Genomic DNA, 19,145 nt, shown 5'->3' with positions numbered 1-19,145 from the left:
GGGGGCAGAGCCAGGGCGGGGCGGGAAAGAGGCTGGGGGCAGAGCCAGGGCGGGGCAGGAGAGAGGCTGGGGGCAGAGCCAGGGCGGGGCGGGAGAGAGGCTGGGGGCAGAGCCAGGGCGGGGCGGGAGAGAGGCTGGGGGCAGAGCCAGGGCGGGGCGGGAGAGAGGCTGGGGGCAGAGCAAGGGCGGGGCAGGAGAGAGGCTGGGGGTATGAGCTCTCGGTGGTTAGAGAGCAGGGCACGTCCCAGTGGGAGGGAGGCGGTGCCATGTAGAAATGCCCAGTTCTCAACCTTGGACCACTCCCTCCCTCTCTAAGCCTTGGCTTTCTTGTCCCTGAGTTATTGGGATTGGACACAAACTGATTAGCTGCCAGGGGGTGGTGATTCCTGCCTGCGGAGCACACGCTGGTGGTACCTAATCACCACTGATGTGTATCTCAATACGGTAAAATAAATAAATACCAGGCTGGATGCTTGCAAAATCCCAGGTACATCTTGGTTCATAGGCTCCCTGAGGTAGGTCTGTTGAGAACTTAAAAAAAAAAATCATTGTGGACTCGGGCCCAGAGAGGTGCAGTAACTTTTATGAAATCACACAGCAGGAAGGTTTAGATGTAAGACTCAGACACCAGGCATTATGCTTCCAGGGCCTCTGCCACCTCACTTGCCTGTGTCCCGACCCCGCCATATCAACATGCACTGGGTTGTAGTGATTTTAATCTGTTTGTTTTATGGCTGGCAAACAGTCAGGATTGTATGGTAGATAGAAATCTAGCTGACACTGGGAGCATCTTTGTTTACCTTGACTGTGTGTGTGTGATCTTTCTCTAGATGAGTTATTTTTCAATTTTTATTTTATATATGGGTGTTTTGTCTGCATGCGGATCTGCTCCACATGCATGCAGTACCCTCAGAGGCCAGAAGAGGGCATCAGACCTTCTGGAACTGGAGCTACAGATGGTTGTGAGCCACCGTGTGGGTGCTGGGAATCGAACGAGGGTCCTCCGGACAAGTAGCTGGTGCTCTTAACCACTGAGCCATCTCTCCAGCTCCTCCAATAGGTTTGAAAAATATTCCTGAATCAGGAGTCAGGCCTCTGTCAGCTGGCTTTCATTCATTAAAAACCCTTTTTACTTGTCTCATATAGCAGTGTGTGTATGTGCACACGAGTGTGATGCGTGCATGTAAGTATGTGTGTATGTGTGTGAGAGTATGTGTATGCATGTCTGAGTGTATGTGTGTGTGTCCGGGCATGTGTGTGCACACAAGCATGCATGAGTGTATGTGTGTGCATGCATGCGTGTATATGTGTGCATGCATGTGTGTATGTGTATGTGTGAGCATGTGCATGCATTGTGTGAGTGTGTATGTGTGTGAGAGCTTGTGTATGCATGTGTGAGTACATATGTGTGTATGTGTATGTGTGTGAGAGAGCATGTATATGCATGTGTGAGTGCATGTGTGTGTAGTTATTTAGAGGCCAGAGGACAGCCTCAGGTGTTCCCCGGGCACCATCCACTTTAAAAGCCAAGACTGCATGTGAGCCGGGCGTGGTGGCACATGCCTTTAATTCCAGCACTTGGGAGGCAGAGGCAGGCGGATTTCTGAGTTCGAGACCAGCCTGGTCTACAAAGTGAGTTTCAGGACAGCCAGGGCTACACAGAGAAACCCTGTCTCAAAAAAAAAAAAAAAAAAAAAAAAAAGACTGCATGTGTGTTTGTCTGCATAGATGTCTTTGTACCACTTGCATGCCATGGAAGGCTGGAAGAGGATGAAGAAGCCCTGGAAATCCAGTTATGGGCAGTTGCGAACTGAACCTGGGTCCTCTGGAAAAGCAGTCAGTGCTCTTAACCACTGAGCCGCCTCCCCAGCTCCCCATGTTTGTTCTAGGGCTGACTGACTGAGCTAGGCTGGGTGGCCAGGAAGCCGCAAGGGTCTATCAGTCTGTTCAGTACTGCAATGACACAGAGGTGACCGTTTCCAGCTTTGTTTGCTCATTTCCCTGTGTAGCCCTGGCTGTCCTGGAACTCACTCTGTAGACCAGGCTGGCCTTAACTCACAGAGATCCACCTGCCTCTGCCTCCCCCATCCCCTGATAATTTTAGGCATAAAGGGCCCTGACAAAACTCAGAAGGCGCTCTGCTTTTGAGGAATTTGAGTTTGAGATGGACACACAGACATTAAGTGGAGTGCTGGACTGTGAAGGAGGTGAAGCAGGGCCATGCTGCTGTCACCAAGAGTGAGGGCTGTGTCAGGGAGAAGCCATGGGAAGATCCCAGCCAAGTGATTCAGGTGTGGCAGCCACAAGTGTGCAGGTCCTGGGGCAGCAGCAATGGGTGTTCACTGTGGTCTGAGCAGGGTATGTGTGGTATGTGTGTGCATAAATGTGTGTGTGAGTATGTGTGTGCATACGTGTGTGCATGCATGTGTGTGAGTGTGTGCATGCACATGTGCATGCATGTGTGTGCATGTGCGTGTGCTTACATATGTATGAGTGTATGCGTGCATGTGCGTGAGTGTGTGTGCATGTGCATGTGTGTGCATGTGCATGTACATGCATGTGAGTGTGTGTATGCATGTGTGTTGAGTGTGTATGTGTGTGCGTGTGTGTGTGTGTGTGTGTATGTGTGTGTGTGTGTGTAAGAACTAGGTAGTTGTCTCAGATGGCAATGCTGTTCTGTAGAGCAGAGATGAGACTTGCAGGCGGGCTGTTAGAAGAACTTGTTCTGGGTGTGTGCTGAAGGTATTCACTGGAACATGGGGAGCCTGTGACATCACAGTTGGGTTTGCATCCAAGTGAGATGTTCTGCTGCTGTGCACAGGGCCCCGGGGAGGATGGAGAGGGGTGTGTGGCTCTGAAGGAGCTGGGACCAGAGGTATCTGCTTGGTCAGTGCTCTGGCTCTGGGTCTAGGGCTGGTGTTGGCAACCAGAGCTCCTCAGAGGGCAGAGAGAAGGCTTTAAGATAAGACTTGGAGATTCTGGCCCTTGGAAGGCTAAGGTGGTGCCCCCTGCTGGGCCTTGGGGGCAGGCACATGCTGCCTTCCCAAACTATGTACTTCAAGGTGAGCCAATGAATGCTAAAACCCACTGTAAGCCCCCCTCTGCCTCCCTGCACCCCTGCCTCCTTGCCCCTGCCCTCCTGCCCCTCCCCCGTACCCCTTCTCTCCTGCCCTGCTCCCTCCCTTTCCTCCTTCCTTTTTGTTTCCTCCTCGTCTCCCCCCTTCCTTCCCTCTACTGTCCGGATGGAACTAGGCTTTACATATGCTCAGCAAGGCTCTTGCCTGCCCAACACCCCCAGTCCTCCCTTTCCTTCTGTTTTGAGGCAGGGGAGGGAGGCCGCTCCCTGAGCTGAATTTACTCTGTCACCCAGGCAGGCTTTGAACTCACCACCCTTCCACATCAGCTTCCCAGGTACCTGGGATCACAGGCCAGAGCTCCAGGCTGGATTTTCAGGCAGCGTCCTAGTAGAACCTGGACAGTCTGTGGAGCTGGGCTGGTGCTGCTGGACCTGGCGCTGACTGAGCCCATGGACTGTCTTCACGCAGAGTCACTTCGGCAGCCTTAATAGGACAGTCGTTTGAAATTATATTTGAATGCTTGGTCCCCTTGGGATTGAATAACTTGTGCATTTGGCTGCTTTTGTTTCTCATCTGCAGTGTCGTGTGTGTGTATGTGTGTGTATGTATATGTGTGTGCATGTATGTGTTATGTGTATGTATTTTCATATATGTATGGGTGTGCATACATGTGTATGTGTGTATGGATATATGTGTGTGCATGTATGTATGTGTGTGTATGTGTATTCACATTGCATGTGTGCATACATATGTGTGTGTGCATGAGCATGTGTGTTTTTGTGTGTATGTGTGAGAATGTGCATGTGTTTGGGTGTATGTGTGAGAGTGTGTATATGTGTGAGTGTATGTGTGTGTGTGATGTTCAAGGAGCAAGACCATGTTAAAGATGTGCCAGTCCTTTATTGTATTTAATTTTCTCCTGTATCAGTGAGTCAGAATGGCAGTCCCCCAAAGACTGAATGAGGAACAAGAGAGCTTCATTCTAGAAGGGGACCCCTTCCAAACACTGGCATTACCCTGTGATCCCAGGAAAGGCAGATGTCCTTCCTGAGCCCCAGTTTCCCCATCTGTGGCCAGACTGGATCGCCAAGGGCCCTTGCCTATTGCAGTAGGCTCTCAGGTGCACCGGAAGGTTCAGCAGGCGACTGGGGCAGGCCTTCTACCACGCGACCTGGAGCTAGAAGACACTGGTCCATAGTTCCAAGACTGCTTTGTCCTGCCAGCTCTTAGCACCCAGCTCTGGGGGAATCAGAGAGTAGGGACCATGCGGGGGGCATTGGGTGTTGGGGGGGGCAGCCCTGCACCCAGGAGTTAGAGCCTCCCATGGCAGTGCAGAGCTGGGTCAGACATTCCCACCCATCACAGCTGCTAGCCTATACACAGAGCCTTGGTTATAGGTACACACAGAGGTTATAGGTACACACAGAGGGCTCCAGAGAAAGAAGGGGAGGTCAGGGCTCTCAGAGTTCTGCTGCCTCCCCTGCCCCAACTCCCCAGTTCTTAAGGCTCTGCTCCCCTGCCCCTCATATCCCCAGGCCCCAGAACCGCTCCCTCTGACAGCTCTCTAGAGAGGGCCTGGGGGTGGGGGCCCTGTCACACCCACACTAGGAGGAGCCTCAGGGGCTTCAGGCAGGGGCTGCAGGAAACCTGGGGTCTCCCTGCGTCTCATCTCTGGTGTAGCCTTCAGCCCTCTCTCTTCACAGCTACTCAGAACTGATGCCTGCAACCTTAGCCTGACTGTGTCCTAGGTCTAAATCTCATGGACTCTGCAAACCTTCCCAGTGCTAGGATCTGGAAGGCCAATGGTTCTCCTGGGGCCTGGGGATATGAGGGTCAGGAGAGTCTTGAGAACTGGGGTGTAGAAGAACTCTGAGAACCCCAACCTTCCTAATACTGTGACCCTTTAGTACAGTTTCTCAGGTTGTGATGACTCCCAACCATCAAATCATTTCAGTTGCTTCTCCTTAACTATAATTTTGCCACTGTTATGAATCATAATATAAATATCTTGTTTTCTGTTGGCCTAAGCTGACCCCTGTGAAAAGGTCATTTGCTCCTCAAAGGGGTTGAGAACCACAGGTTGAGAACCACTGCCCTAAGCTTTGCCTGGATATGGTTGGTGGCTCTCTTCTCTGGGAAGGGGTCCGAGGCCCTACACTCCAACTGGGAAGCTGTGACCTTTGGCTGGCTTCCATGGATAGCATTGAGCATCCCGGGGTGGGGTGGCTTATGGAAAAGATGCTTAGCCTGGTGACTGGCTGTGGCTGGTGGCATCTCCCTGACTGGCTGTGACTGGTAGCGTCTCCCTGCACCAGGCCGTCTGATGAGGAGGCTCTGACAATGGCCGAGGATGTGGGAATTTTGAGAACAGAGGTTCATGATGGTGAAGATCTCACCCCGGAGGCCAAGCACACAGCAGGGCTCGAGGTGGCTCAGCCTCTCCTCATAGTGTTAAGAGGAGGGTGATCTGAAAGGGCCACCATTTCTGCAGGGCTTGGTATAGCCTAGACCTCATTGATGGTCTTTCTAGGCTCCCCAACAACTCCAAGTGAATGGAGTTCCGTCCCCTGATTTCTAGACTGGGCAACAGGCTCAGTATCACAGTGTGTTGGAAGGCTGAGGTAGGCCGTGCCTAGGGTGCTTCTAGTAGGTTTGGGGAGATGCTTCCTAGGCTGGGGGAGGGGGAGAGTTCCTATCCCCAGAGCTCCCTCCTGTGCTGCAATGGCTCTTGAGCACAAACAGGGCCCTAAATAAGCCTCCACTTAGCGTCAGTTGAAATCACCTCTGTGCCATTGGTGCCTCTCTTGAATGTCACTTACTCCAAGCAGGCTTTCTGTGTTCAGGGGCCACAGCCTCCTCATTCAGGTCTCAACTGCTCTGGTCTTGTGACAGGGACAATGGCAGCAGCAGATGGGGAGCCCACAACTCCATTTTCATTTAGCAATCCCAGTTGCACACAAGAAAGGCACCATCTGGAGGGAGAAGGTCAGATCATTAAAAATATATATGGTAATGACTTGCCAGGGCCTGATAGGCTGGGGCGTGCAGGGGGACGGAGGGAGGAGCTGCGGGGAGCGGTGGGGGTGGGGAATGTGCGGTCACCTATCCGCTGTCAGGTGGGTGAGCGCCACAGGTCTCCGGCCTGGCATGGCGTCTTTGGCTGTGAGTGTTCACTAAGGGCAGGGATGGTATCTTAAATTGGGTTGTGTTTATTTTACTGCTGGGCCTTAATTGAGAGGCCGCAGGGCAGCCCTTATCCCACCGTAGCCTGAGCACACTGTGCATCGGGCCCAGTGGCTTACTTTCTTTACCGCGATTTCCCTGATGGGACGACTCGTGCGCATGTGCGGAAGTCGTGCTTGGCCTGACACATCTCTCACAAACCCGCTGGCTTTTCCTCTCTTTTCTGTGGCTGGGATATAGGTTTTATGGGACAGTGTCCAGGGCCCAGAGTGTGAAGGGCCACTTCTGCGCCCATTAGAAAATGCTGTCACTGCTGAGGGCTTCAGGCAGGGATGGGAGCCATCCGGGTCGCCGGCCAGCCCTTGTGCATCATAGGGAGCCTACATACAGCTTCTCCAGTGTGGTCACCGTGTGACTACTCCAGCCTCTGTGGCCCAGCTGGCGTTTGCGCTGGGCCTCTCAGGAGTGGTTCATCCTTACACAGGCCAGCCTTTCCCTTTGGCCTTTCCTAAAAGCTGCCAGCGTGTTCGTGCTTGCACAGAAAGCACATGGATAGATAGTTTTGGCCCTCACGGACCAGCGGCACGGTAGAGAACCTCCTGCCTCCATATCGCATGCACACCGGAATGGAGAAGCCCGTGGAGGGGCAGAGCCAACCCTGTCCCTTCAGTTATAATGCCTTGTGCCTCATAAGCTCATCTGAAGGGAAAACTACATTTAACCCCTAACCTCCCACACAGCACAGCTTGGCCCAGCCGACCTTTAGCACGCTCGGGTCATTTCCATTAGCCCAGGATCGAAGTGTGTGCTTAATCAAGTGTGTGTAGGCCATGTATATTAATAGCTAGGGTAGAGCTTGGCTGTAATGTTTGCCCGAGCATGCCCAATATCCCAGGTGCCACCTTTAGTAATGAGGACAAACCAAGTCTGGATGCATGGGCACACGTGCATACATGCACGCGTGGAAACCATACACAGGTAGGGGTTGGGAAATGTGACAAGATCCAGAAAGGCAACCTCCAGAAATGCCTGGTGTGTTGAGCTGGGTGACCTGGAGATGGCTCTCCAGCATCCTGAGAGGTGGCGCCACCTAGTGCCGGTCCAGGGAAGATCAACGCTCAGGATCCAAGGCTGGTCTCGGCTTTCCCACCATTGCAAAGTGGATGGACATAAAATTGAGTCGCTCCAACCTGGGGACACTTGCAGTAATGAGGGATGTGACAGTTCTGGTGGGCGGGGACTCTGTTGAGAAGGAAGGAAGGGGGTGTGGTTAGGAGAGGAGCCCGCTGCAGAACGCCATGTAAAGGGACATCAAGAGCTGCGTGCTGAAACTGCTGACAACTGTGGAGTCTGGTGACCAGGACATGCGGCTGGGAGGGAGGGGTGGTCCTTGTGGCTCTTCCAGAAGAGTCTGGGCCTTACTCCAAGCAGACCAGATGCCACTGGTGTTTTCAAACAGGGAGCAATGAGGTTCCGTGGAGTTGTTACGGACTGGCCCTGGAGGCTGGGTGGAAGCTTGCCTTCCTGTTTGCCACCAAGGAGGAGTGTGGGACTTAGGGAAGCTGTTGTCCCAACAGTAGATGATCTCCTCATGACCCCAGAGTTGTAGGCACCCAGCAGGTGGGCATCTTCAGACAGAGCTAGCATTGCTCTGTGACAGTGCACTGGGGACTCTCAGAGTGGCCTCGTTAGAATTGGCATGGCCTTATTGAAGTAGGTGTGGTCTTGTTGGAGTAGGTGTGTCACTGTAGGTGTGGCCTTGTTGGGTGGGTGTGGCCCTGTAGGTGTGGCTGTGTTGGAGTGGGTGTTGCCATGTTGGAGGAGGTGTGGCCTTGTTGGAGCAGGTGTGGCCTTGTTGGAGCAGGTGTGGCCTTGTGTTCTTGCAGGTTTAGTGTGAAGAACTTGGTTATTGGAGCCTAGCAGTCCCCAAGTCCCCATGTGGGTCCTGCCTCATGCCACAGTCAGGACCTAGTTTTGCTTTCCAATCCCTGCATCTTAGTGTCACCTCTATGGTGATGAGCACTTTATCCACATTTTGTTACTGTAAATGCTGGCCAGGTTTTTGTTTGTTTTTGTTTTTGTTTTGGGAGTGGTTCATAGGTTGAGGGGTGCATTCCACCATGGAAGGGTAGGAAGGCGTGGAGGCACGGCCTTGAAGCGGCCGGTCACATCACATCTGCAGCCAGGAAGCAGAGCGAGATGGATGCTGGAACTCAGCTCACTTTCTCCTTTCTGTTCAGTCCAGGACCCCAGCCTAGGGGATGGTGCCGCCCACATTCAGGGTGGGTCTTCCCTCCTCAAGTTAACCCAGGCTAGAAATTCCCTCACAGATGTGCCCGGAGGTTTGTCTCCATGGTGATTCTAGAGACTGTTATGTTGTGATTCTAGAGACTGTTATGTTGTTATGTTGCACTCGGTGTTAACCATCACACCTTGGTGCTTCCTGGTACAGGGGCGTGTGTGCGTGCACACACACACACATACACACACATACACACACGTCACACTGAATGGCTGTTGTGGTTCGGTGTATAAGAAAGGTAGGCAGAATTTCTGGGACTGATATTAGTTTCTTTGTGCCACCTTCCATTCATTAAAATATTAAATTTTAAAAATTTTTATGTGTATTAGTATTTGTCCGCATGAAATGTCTGCTCATGTTTGTGCCTTGTTTGGATCCCTTGGGACTGGAGTTATAGACAGTTGTGAGCCACCATGTGGGTCCTGGGAATCAAACCTGGGTCCTCTGGAAGAGCAGCCAGAGCTCTCAGACTCAGCCATCTCTCCAGCCCCCCTGCCATTCATTCTTTGAACCTGTGTGTTCTGAACTCTTAGTCTGTGCTGGACACTGCTGTGGGGTTAGTCGTGAATGTCGTAACCCGGACCCTGGCTCACAGCTTACAACCGAGGGACTTGTGGTGACAAGTCACAACTGGATCTGTAGCTGACACTGATTCAGACGGGCATACAGACACCAAGGGACACAGGACAGGCTTCGGTGGCACTCAGAGGGGCTGTCATACCCAGAGTGGTCAGGAAGGGCGTCTCAGAGGGCTGCCTTTGAGCAGAGCCCCGACTGCCCTCCTCCCCATCAAGTGAGCAACACCGTCTGCTGGTGTCGATCTGCCTATACCAGCAAATGTCAAGTCCAAAACCAGAGCATCCGACTCAGTTCTCGGACCCTTTCCAAAGGCTCCCATTCCACTCAGTGGACAGGTCTCACCTGGTCCAGTCCTGGCCTGGAACTCACTGTGGAGCTGAGGGTGACCTTGAACTTCTGATGCTCCTGCCTCCATTTCTGAGGGCTGGACTATGGGTGTGTGCACCACACCTGATTCATTCCACGCTGGGGATAGAACCCAGGAACTCCTGCATGCTAGGCTAATGCTCCATAGATAGAACCACACATCTAGCCTTAAATCTCATCCCCACCCTGCTCATGGCTAGACCGGATGGCCATTGAGCCCCTACGGTCTGTCTGTCTATACCTGCTGTCACCGGGCTTACAGGTACTCACTATCACAGCATCCACAGGGGTGCTGAGGATTCGAACTCAGTCCCTCATGCTTGCACACTGAGTACCTTACCCACTGACCAACTCCCCAGCCTACTCACCCTTGCACTGGCAAAGGAATTGAGACTCAGGGCGTTGGAGTGTCTGCACAGTTTGATCCGTGGTAGGGTCAGGCTAGGACTCTGCCCTCGGCTTTCCCAGATCCCTGCCCATGGTCCATAGACCGGTTCCTAGCCTGATGCTCGGCTTCATCTCCGGGCAGCAGGCACGTGGGGTGGGATGGCGCTGACCAGAGCAATGAGGTCACCGTGGGACCTGGCCTGCTGGGGTCTGCGCTGACTCCCAGGGCCGAGGGCCAGTCGCTGTTGCTGGGGCTCACACCCTGACTAGTTTCGTATACCCACTTCCTCTCGCTGCAGGGGAGGAGAACCAGCCAGGATGGCTGTGTCCCGATGAGGACAAGAAAAGCAAAAACCCGTTCTGGTGCCCCATCCTGGCCTGCTGCGTCCCCGCCTTCTCCTCCCGGGCCCTCAGCCTGCAGGTGAGTGGACCCGGCACATGGTAGCTGTGGAGGCCCTGCCTTGCCTGGGAGAACCAGTGTCTAGGTAGAGTCATCGCAGCTGGAAAGGCTCGCCCAGTGTCTCAGTCCAGCCTAGAGACCCAGGGGGCCAAGCCTTTTGTTCTTGTTCTGTGAGCTAGCTTTTCTGCTGAACGAATGAGGTCTGTGTGAATGACCAGCATGGGTCATGGGGTGGAAAATTCCATTATTTTGTGATAGTGGATACTAGCAACCTCATCTGTTGAAGCCTTGACTTTGGACTGTGCCTGATGCCACCAGGCCAAAGGGCTGGCTTTGGTGGGACTGCCCTCATCCCGGCATGCTCTGTGACAGTCATACCCTCTTACTTGCCCACTACATTCTTCTGTGTTAGCTGTACTTCTTACAATAGTGGTTAGAACGACATTTCACAGGAGACGAAAGCCCAGCCAAAATGACAGTAAGGGGTTGGTTTCACCTGATGACAGTCTCCATGGTATGGACCACCAGGAAGCTCGCCCCCACAGCCGTCACTTGTCCCTTATGTCGTGGCAGAGCCCGCCCCTCCATCTGGAGCAACCGTTGTCTATCCTCTCCCAAGCAGATGAGGACCCTGAGCTCTGGGACGGGCGAGCGAGCGTGGGACCCAGCACAGATAAATAGTCGCAGGAGCCGTGCGGGCTGGGCTGTAGACTGGGGCGCTAAGAGCTGAAAGAGCACCTTGGCGATGTAAGTTCATCGTTCATTCCTCCGTTCATCCGTCTGTTCACGGGTCATCCTTGAGCACCTACTGAATACTAGAACTGGGGGTGCAGTGGTGACCGGGACGTACGAGGTCCCCGCCTCACGTGGCCTTCAGTCTGGTGGACAAAGACGGGCAGGACCTCAGCACGCAGAAGGGAATCTAAAGAAGAGACACAGTAGGCATGGAAATGGGGGCTACACGGTTAGCGAGTTCAGGGAGGTCCCTGAGGAGGTGGCATTAAACAGAGATCCATGTAGCAAGAGTGACACAGACCCCAGAGGGCCCTGGGGACCCACGTTCTAAGTGGCCAGATCAGCATGGAGCAGACAAATCAAAAAGGGAAGGCAGGGAAGGGGACCGAGCTCGGCTTAATTGTCTCTTAAAGGAACCATCCTAGTCCTGTGATGGTGGCCGTTACGTTCCAATGTGAGTTCTGGAGGGGACATTGAGACTATTGGCTCTGGGTGATGAGGCTAGCCCCTGGGCGAGGGAGACCGTGAGAGTCTTGTAGTGTCTCGTTCCCAGAGTCCCGATGGATCCAAGGCAGGCAGTGATGTCATCTAGAACTTGATTTGAATCCGTGGACAGGGGCTTTGTGGATAGAAGAGGAGGGCTGGAGTCCAGTGCAGGGCGTCAGATCCCGCTGGAGCTAGAGTTACAGATGGTTGTGAGCTGCCCCGTGGGTGCAGGGAACTGAACCCAGTTCCTCTGCAAGAGCAGTCAGTGTTCTTAACGGATCTGCTGAGCCATCTCTCCACTCTCCCATGTTATCATTAAAAGAAAAGTTATCCTGCAGGGTATGGGCTGCGTGGGCCTTTTTTAGAGGGAAATAATGAAGGAGTGGGGGTTGGTTACCTGTGTGCCTTGGAGTGGAAACCAGTTTCCGTGGAGGGCAGAGTGTCTGGGTCTATCCTGCGTTGCTTAGCCAAGGGTGGCCCTGGGGTGTGGCCTCTGCAGGTACACAGGCCACACCCAAGTGAGGTCAGAGAGGAATGGCGGAGTCCCCAAAGGGCTTCTGTCTCCTCTGCTGTCCAGAACCTGGGAGGTTGAGCGAGGACCCGTGTGTCTCCTCACTTGGAGCTAGAGGGCTCCAGAACATGCAGGCTGGCAGAGGAGCCCCACGTCAGCTGAGAGAGACAGGCATGAATATCTATGGGTAATGGGCCTGAAGGAAGGGGCTCCTGGGGGACCCGCCAGGGCCTGTCTTGCCGTATTTCCTGGGCTGTTCTAGCTCAGCCCTGCCCGCCTCCTACCTAGCCCAGACAGCTGTGCCCCATCAAGCGCTGTGCTGGCAGCCGGATGAATTAGAGCGGAGACTGCCAGCCTTGTCCAATTACTGAGGGAACAGATGTGCATGCGGGCGGCTGCCCAAGCTTCTCTCCCACTCACTCGGGCTCTCAGGTGGCCACAGGAGTGGGCAGCCAGCCCATTTCTTCCCCCGAGGAAGCTGGAGTTGGGCAAGGGAGTGGCTGGCCCTGCCTCTTTCCTGGGCAGACAGGACCTTGGCCTGTAAGTACTCAGTGAAGTATGTGTTGAATTCTGCTCTTGCTGGGGGTTGAGAGTAATGAGCGGACAGCTGTGCCCACGCTGGGTCGTGCCAGACCCCTATCTCGGAGGAGCTGGCTATTGGAAAAGGGTGAAGACTGGAAGCCTTCCTGCTGGAGTTGTTCCCCGGCCTGGAATGCCCCAGTCGTGTGACACTGGAAAGCGTTGTAGCTCACAGTGTAAAGTCACGTCTTTAGTACCAACCAGAGAGACAGTTGAGCCCCCCTGACCGGGTCACAGTGAGGATTAAATTGTATGGTTAAAGATCTGGAGAGATGGCCTAGTGGTTACTGCTTCCCACACTAACAAGAATCCGACCCCTGCACTCATAAAAGAGATGGGGTGTGTACTGTTAACCTGCAGCAATCCCGGGGGCCGGGGAGGGGGAGACAGGTGGGGCTCCAGGCTAGATGTGGTGTGTACTGTTAACCTGCAGCAATCCTGGGGGCCGGGGTGGGGGGAGACAGGTGGGGCTCCAGGCTCAGTGAGAGACCCCGTCTCCAAAAAGAAGGCGGACGTTAGTTGACCTCTGACCTTCAGACACTTGTGTGCACACCTGTACATGCATATGTGTGCACACTCGACGCAGTTGTGTCCGATGCACTCAGGGTTCCAGGAAGAGGTGACCATCCCAGCAGGTCCCCTGGGGGTTCCCACAGGCTGGACCGCTGGGGAGTCTGAGGGTTCTTTTTGGGCTCTTGACCCCATTCCAAAGTAGGGGCCTGTCCCTGGAGGGGCAGTGGGAGGTCAGGGGAGGACATGCCACAAACCAGGCTTGTCTGCCTGGCCACAGGTTTGGGAGAGTGGAGCGTGTCCATTTTGAGATGTTTTAAGTTTTAAAAATGACATTATTTATTTACTTGTGTGTATGGGGGGCTTTCCATGGTGCACATTTGGGTATCTATTTTATTCTCCCCCCCCTCCATGTGGGTTTAGGGCGTTGAATTCAGGTTGTTGGGCTTGGCGGCAGCAAGCCCCTTTACCTGCCAAGCCATCTCTCAGGCTCTCTGAGAGGCCTGAGGCGTGAATGCCTTGTAGCACTGGGGTTGTAGCCTGGCCCCACAGAGGTTATATAGCCAAACAACTTAGTCCTCAGCTTCCCAGGTCAAGAGCCTCTGTTCCAATGGCCATCAGCCTTCATTAGCGGGAACTGGTAATAGTTTGTTTTCTCTGGCTATAACAACATGCTTGAGGTTAGACCCTGTAGAAAGAAAAGAGGTTTATTTGCCTCACTGTTTTGGAAGCTGGACAACTCAAGTTCAGACAGCCCCAGTCCTTTCCCCGGTAAGGTCTCAGGGCCATAGCATTATGATAGGATCACATGTGGAGGCCAGTGTTTGGTGAACCTAGAAGACAGGGTTCATGGTCAGGCTGGTTCATTGGTTGACAGCTCACTCTCAAGGGAATGAACTGGGATCCCATGAGAACTGCATTTACCTCTTCCTGGGATGATGTACCCAGAATCTAATTACCTCCCTCTATGTACTGCCTCTTAAAGGTCTTGCCCCTTTCCACTGCTACCCTGAGGACCAGGCTCCTAGCACACGGGCCTCTGGAGAACACATTCAAGCTGTATTTGCTGACCTGCTGGCTGTGTAGTTGCTCAGCTGTGGTTCATGCAAAGGACTGAAGAATTCTATGCAGGTCCCGAGAGCCTCAGGGCTGCTGGGTGCCAGGCATCCAGGCCTGTGCTTCACACTGTTTAGCTGTCTTCTTTAGGCCCTAGGAGCATCCCGGCCAGATGTCAGGTCCCTACTTACATACAGGGAGCTGGTGTGTGAGTAGGGTCGGAGCTGAGGCTAGCTCCATGCAAAGCCTGCCTCCTTTCCCCAGCTAGCACCCTGCCTCTCTCATGTGCCTGCCTTCCTAGAAGTCGGCTTCCTGTCATAAGCAAACCTGAGGTCCAGACACTTGTCCCTTAAGGAAGCCCACGGTTGAACCACCATCTCAGACCCATTTCTGCCACTCACCTGGCCCACGGGAATTGCCGTGGCGATGCCTGAGTCTGGGCTGTGATGTCATTGTCAGCCAGCACAGACATGACACAGAGGTTCTGGCTGCTTCTCACTCCGTGTGGGACACCGTAGCGCTGAGGCTGCTGCCCTGGGACTTCCAGGTGAAGAGAGTTCTAGTCCTGCCTCTGCCTATAACACGCTGTGTGACCTCAAGCCATCCCTGTCCCTTCTCTGAGCTTCAGTCTGACTGCTACATGAGGAGGGTGTCTGAGATAACAACGTCTGGCTCTCTTGCCCAGGATGGTTAGGCATTTTGGTAGAATGTCCCAGCAGAGCGGGACTCGCAGGCTCTTCACCAGCAGAGGGCAGCACCTGTCTGGGAAAAGACCCTGTGTCAGTCTCTGTGTCCCTTGACATAGCACCTTCCAGCCTGGCCCACCACTCTCTCTGTACTGTTCGGAGAGCTAGGCTTTCCGGATCAGCTCAGGAGACAAGGCTCTGAGAGGCCGCCCAGCAAGAGGGAACATAAGCAGTCAGCGGCGCTCAGTGATAGGTGACTGCCGGCCAGTCCCCTGTCCCAGTGTGTCCTCCTGACAGATACTGATGCAGAGCTCCTGCTTCTCACCTTCCACCTCCCCACAGCTTTCTGGAACCTTGCAGGGGGCCTCTGAGGGTTGCAGGAGCAAGCACTCACCTCCTCTTTGCTGGCCCTGGCCCACTGTGGACCCTGTCTTCCCCATCTACAAAATAGATGGCTTGGATGCGGGTGGGGACTGGAGTAGGGCTTAGGGGCCCTCAACAAGCCTCGTCTAGAAGCTGACTGGTTCCAGAGCACCAGTCAGGTTCTGGAAGGGTGATGATCCGATATGAGGCACGGGGAGCTGGGTGTGGCCCGTGTCACATTCTCACCAGCTGGGTGTGGCCCGTGTCACATTCTCACCTGGGGGCCGACAGGCTCAGAAGCCCGTCAGAGGTCAGTTAACCTCACCGATTAACCTGACTCTTCTGCTTCTGTCTCCACAGCTTGGCGGTCTGGTCCACAGTCCTGTTAACTCTCCCCTGCTGGGCTTCTCGGCTGTCAGCACTTCCCTTCCACAGGGCTACCTTTGGGTGAGTAGTGCCCTTTGCCCAGCTCAGGGTGGCGATGATGGTGGTGGATTTGTCTGTCCATCTGTCTGTCCGTCCGTCCATCCACCCATCCATCCATCCATCCATCCATCCATCCATCCATCTGTCCATCCATCCTCCATCACTCATCCATCCATCCATCCATTCATCCATCATCCACCCGTCATCCATCCATCCATCCATCATCCATCCATCCATCATCCATCCATCTATCCATCATCCATCCATCCGTCCAACTGTCCATCCATCCATCCATCCATCCATCCATCCATCCATCCTTCCACACACCCACTGACCCAACCACCACGTACACCCCCAGTTGCCCGTGCATGCCTGCATAATGCACCTATTCTTCACCTGACAGGTATACCTTGGGTTCATAGCGTGAACTCGACACAAAAGCGAAACTGAGCAGGACAGAGGGTCATTTTAAAGACACCAGGGACTCACTGGGTACTGCTTGGGAGGCCTCTGCAGGGGGAGCTGGGAGCTGTGTGGGCTGCACCCACTTTTCAGTAGTACTTGCTGCTTGATTGCCTTAGGCCCCGAAACTAATTTGTTTCCTTGTAGCTGGGAGCACGTGACCTTTGTTGAGTGCAGGGTGTGTGTGGGGACAGGAAAGAGAGAATTCCTCTCCATCACTGTTCCTGAGAGCTGTGTGTTGTGTGTTTGTGTGTGTGTGTATCTGTGTGTATGTGTATTGTTGTGTAGGTGTGTTGTGTGTGTATCCCTCAGAACTGTGTGTTGTGTGTGTATGTGTATCTGTGTGTCTATGTGTCTATGTGTATGTTTCTATGTGTGTATGTATATGTGAGTCTGTTTATATGTATTTGTGTATCTCTGTATGTGTGTGTATCTGTTTGTATGTGTGTATCTCTGTGTCTGTTTGTATCTGTGCGTATCTGTATATGTTTGTATTTGTGTGTATGTGTGTTTGTATATATCTGTTTCTATGTGTCTGGGTGTATGTTTCTATGTGTGTATGTATATGTGAGTCTGTTTATATGTATTTGTGTATCTCTGTATGTGTGTGTATCTGTTTGTATGTGTGTATCTCTGTGTCTGTTTGTATCTGTGCGTATCTGTATATGTTTGTATTTGTGTGTATGTGTGTTTGTATATATCTGTTTCTATGTGTCTGGGTGTATGTTTCTATGTGTGTGTGTATGTGTATATATATGTGTGTCTGTCTGTGTATGCGTATATCTCTGTGTATCCGTGTGTATCTGTTTATATCTGTGTGTACCTATATGTGTGTATTTCCATGTCTGTGTATCTCCATGTCTCTGTGTGTGTGTATCTGTGTATATCTGTGTGTGTGTCTGTGTATCTGTGTGTGTGTCTGTGTATCTCTGTGTGTGTGTCTGTGTATCTCTGTGTGTGTGTCTGTGTATCTCTCTGTGTGTGTCTGTGTATCTTTCTGTGTGTGTCTGTGTATATGAGTCTGTGTAGGGTGTGGTCCCTGGGAAGGGATGCTCTATGTGCTAGCCTGACAGCTTCTATGGGCCTCTGCTCCTAGGTTGGCGGTGGTCAAGAGGGTGCTGGTGGCCAGGTGGACATCTTCTCCCTGAACCGGCCTTCACCTCGCACGGTCAAGTCCTTCCCAGTGGCAGCCCCTGTGCTTTGCATAGAGTATATTCCAGATCCGGAGGAGGAGGCTGAGGGTGGAGAGGAGAGCCGGGCGGCCACCGATCCCTCGGTCACAGTGCATCCCACTGTCTGCCTCGGCTTGCAGGATGGCAGGTGAGGATGAGCAGAGACACCTTGCCCTGCCAGGCAGATGGCTGCAGGAAGTCCGCTAACCAAAGCAGCCTTCCCCAGCTCAGTGTCACCAGGAGAATGGGGACTGGAGACAGCCAATGTGTCAGGAGTGGCTTATGTCATTGCTAACGGGTCCCCTAAACCTCTGGCACCACTTCCAGGCTGTGTGTCCTTAGACATGCCATGTTGTGTCAGGCCCTGTCTGAGGTGAAGCTCCCCCTGTCGAGTTGTTGAGTCTCAGGTTCCTGTGGGCAGTGAGGCTTAGCGCCCACCGCCAAGCCCATCCCAATGCAGGCTGTGTGGGTACTAGAAGGCCAGTCCCATCTAATCATGAGAAGACTGTCCAAAAGAGAGTCCCCTTGCATCAGTACTCTTCACCGCATCCTGTAGAATGAGATTGTGTGTCTTCTGAGTACCTACTGTGTGCCTCACATGCTGAGGGGATCTCTCATAGTGGCTTTGCAGCCTGGGGGCTATCCCTACCCCCATCTCCCACACAAGGAGGAACTGAAACCAGTATTCCAAGGAGTAATAGTAGAAAGATACACTAACCTCACTGCAGTCCAGGCTGGATCTGTAGCCTGGTGCCCAGGCAGGGCCTGGACTTCGGGGGATCTGGGAAACACCTTTAATTGTAGTTTTGAGCCAAGGTAAATTTCATGTAATACAAAATTCACCATTTCAGGGGGGGCTGGAAGTGTGGCTCAGTGGGAAGAACACTGGCACAGCCTACACGAAGTCTGGGTTCTGTCCTTGGAACCTCAAACTGTGACCCATGTCTGAGATCCCAGCCCTTGAGAGGTGGGAGACAGAGAATCAGAAGTTTAAGGTCATTCTTGGTTACAGAACGATTTTGAGGCCTGTCTGGATCACATTGAGACCCTGATTAAAACAAACAAACTGACAAATGAAAAAACCAGAGTAAAACAAACCACCATGTTAGCCATTTTGAGGTACGCAATTTGATGGGTTTTGGGAATCATGACTTAGCTCTGGAATGTTCTCATTACTCCCTAAAGAAGCAAACACCCATTGTACCCTTTCCTTGAAAACTGCCCTCAGGCGTACCCTATAAATGGCACCCAGTGCCTTATGACCTCTGTTTCTGGCTTCTTCCCCGATGGCCCTCAAGTGGGCACCACAGCACCATTTGATGGGGAGGACAGAAGGTCACCACTCCAGGTCAGTTGGAACCCAATACTTTCCTCATTATACTTGTCCTGTGACAGAAGCCAGGGTTCCCGTAGGAGAAACGAGGCCGGGCAAGTGAAGCCCCACACAGGCCGGTGCCCATGAGTCACAGTGATACCATCTTTCCCTCCAGCATCCTGCTCTATGGCAGTGTAGACACTGGTACCCAGTGCCTGGCCACCTGCAAGAGCCCAGGCCCGCAGCCCGTGCTCTGTCTGCGTCACAGCCCCTTCTACCTGCTTGCCGGCCTTCAGGACGGGACCCTCGCTGCCTATCCTCGGACCAGTGGTGAGGACTGATGGGTGGGTGGGTATGGGGGTGCATCTGGACACTGGGGTGTGCCTGGATCCTCTGCTAACAGATCAAGCAACGCACGCTAAGGAGGTGGGGCTGGAAATGGCCGGCCTCTCAGACTGGAGGGGTTCTGAGACCTGACCTTCCCATATGGGGATCCCCGAAGGAACAGGGCACTTACCTCTCTGTCCATAAACAAACCCAGGGGACAGTG

The 19,145-nt window shown here is 53.2% G+C and overlaps 1 protein-coding gene across 10 annotated transcripts in view; it reads left to right on the top strand.

Annotated features, from left to right (window-relative positions):
• Arhgef10l (Rho guanine nucleotide exchange factor 10 like) overlaps nucleotides 1–19,145 on the top strand; it is a 145,770-nt gene that overhangs the window by 98,274 nt on the left and 28,351 nt on the right. For all 10 annotated transcript variants that reach the window (XM_029539498.1, XM_029539497.1, XM_021199843.1 and 7 more), the window contains 4 exons: nucleotides 10,194–10,315; nucleotides 15,581–15,667; nucleotides 17,205–17,428; nucleotides 18,771–18,925. In XM_029539498.1, coding sequence (XP_029395358.1) covers nucleotides 10,194–10,315; nucleotides 15,581–15,667; nucleotides 17,205–17,428; nucleotides 18,771–18,925 — 588 coding nt within the window. The remainder of the gene's footprint in view (nucleotides 1–10,193; nucleotides 10,316–15,580; nucleotides 15,668–17,204; nucleotides 17,429–18,770; nucleotides 18,926–19,145) is intronic.

Source organism: Mus pahari, chromosome 6 (genome assembly GCF_900095145.1).
Source record: "Mus pahari chromosome 6, PAHARI_EIJ_v1.1, whole genome shotgun sequence".
In the NCBI taxonomy this organism is placed as follows: domain Eukaryota; kingdom Metazoa; phylum Chordata; class Mammalia; order Rodentia; family Muridae; genus Mus; species Mus pahari.
Note: the sequence above shows the minus strand (reverse complement) of the source record. Positions and strands in the feature narration are given on the sequence as shown.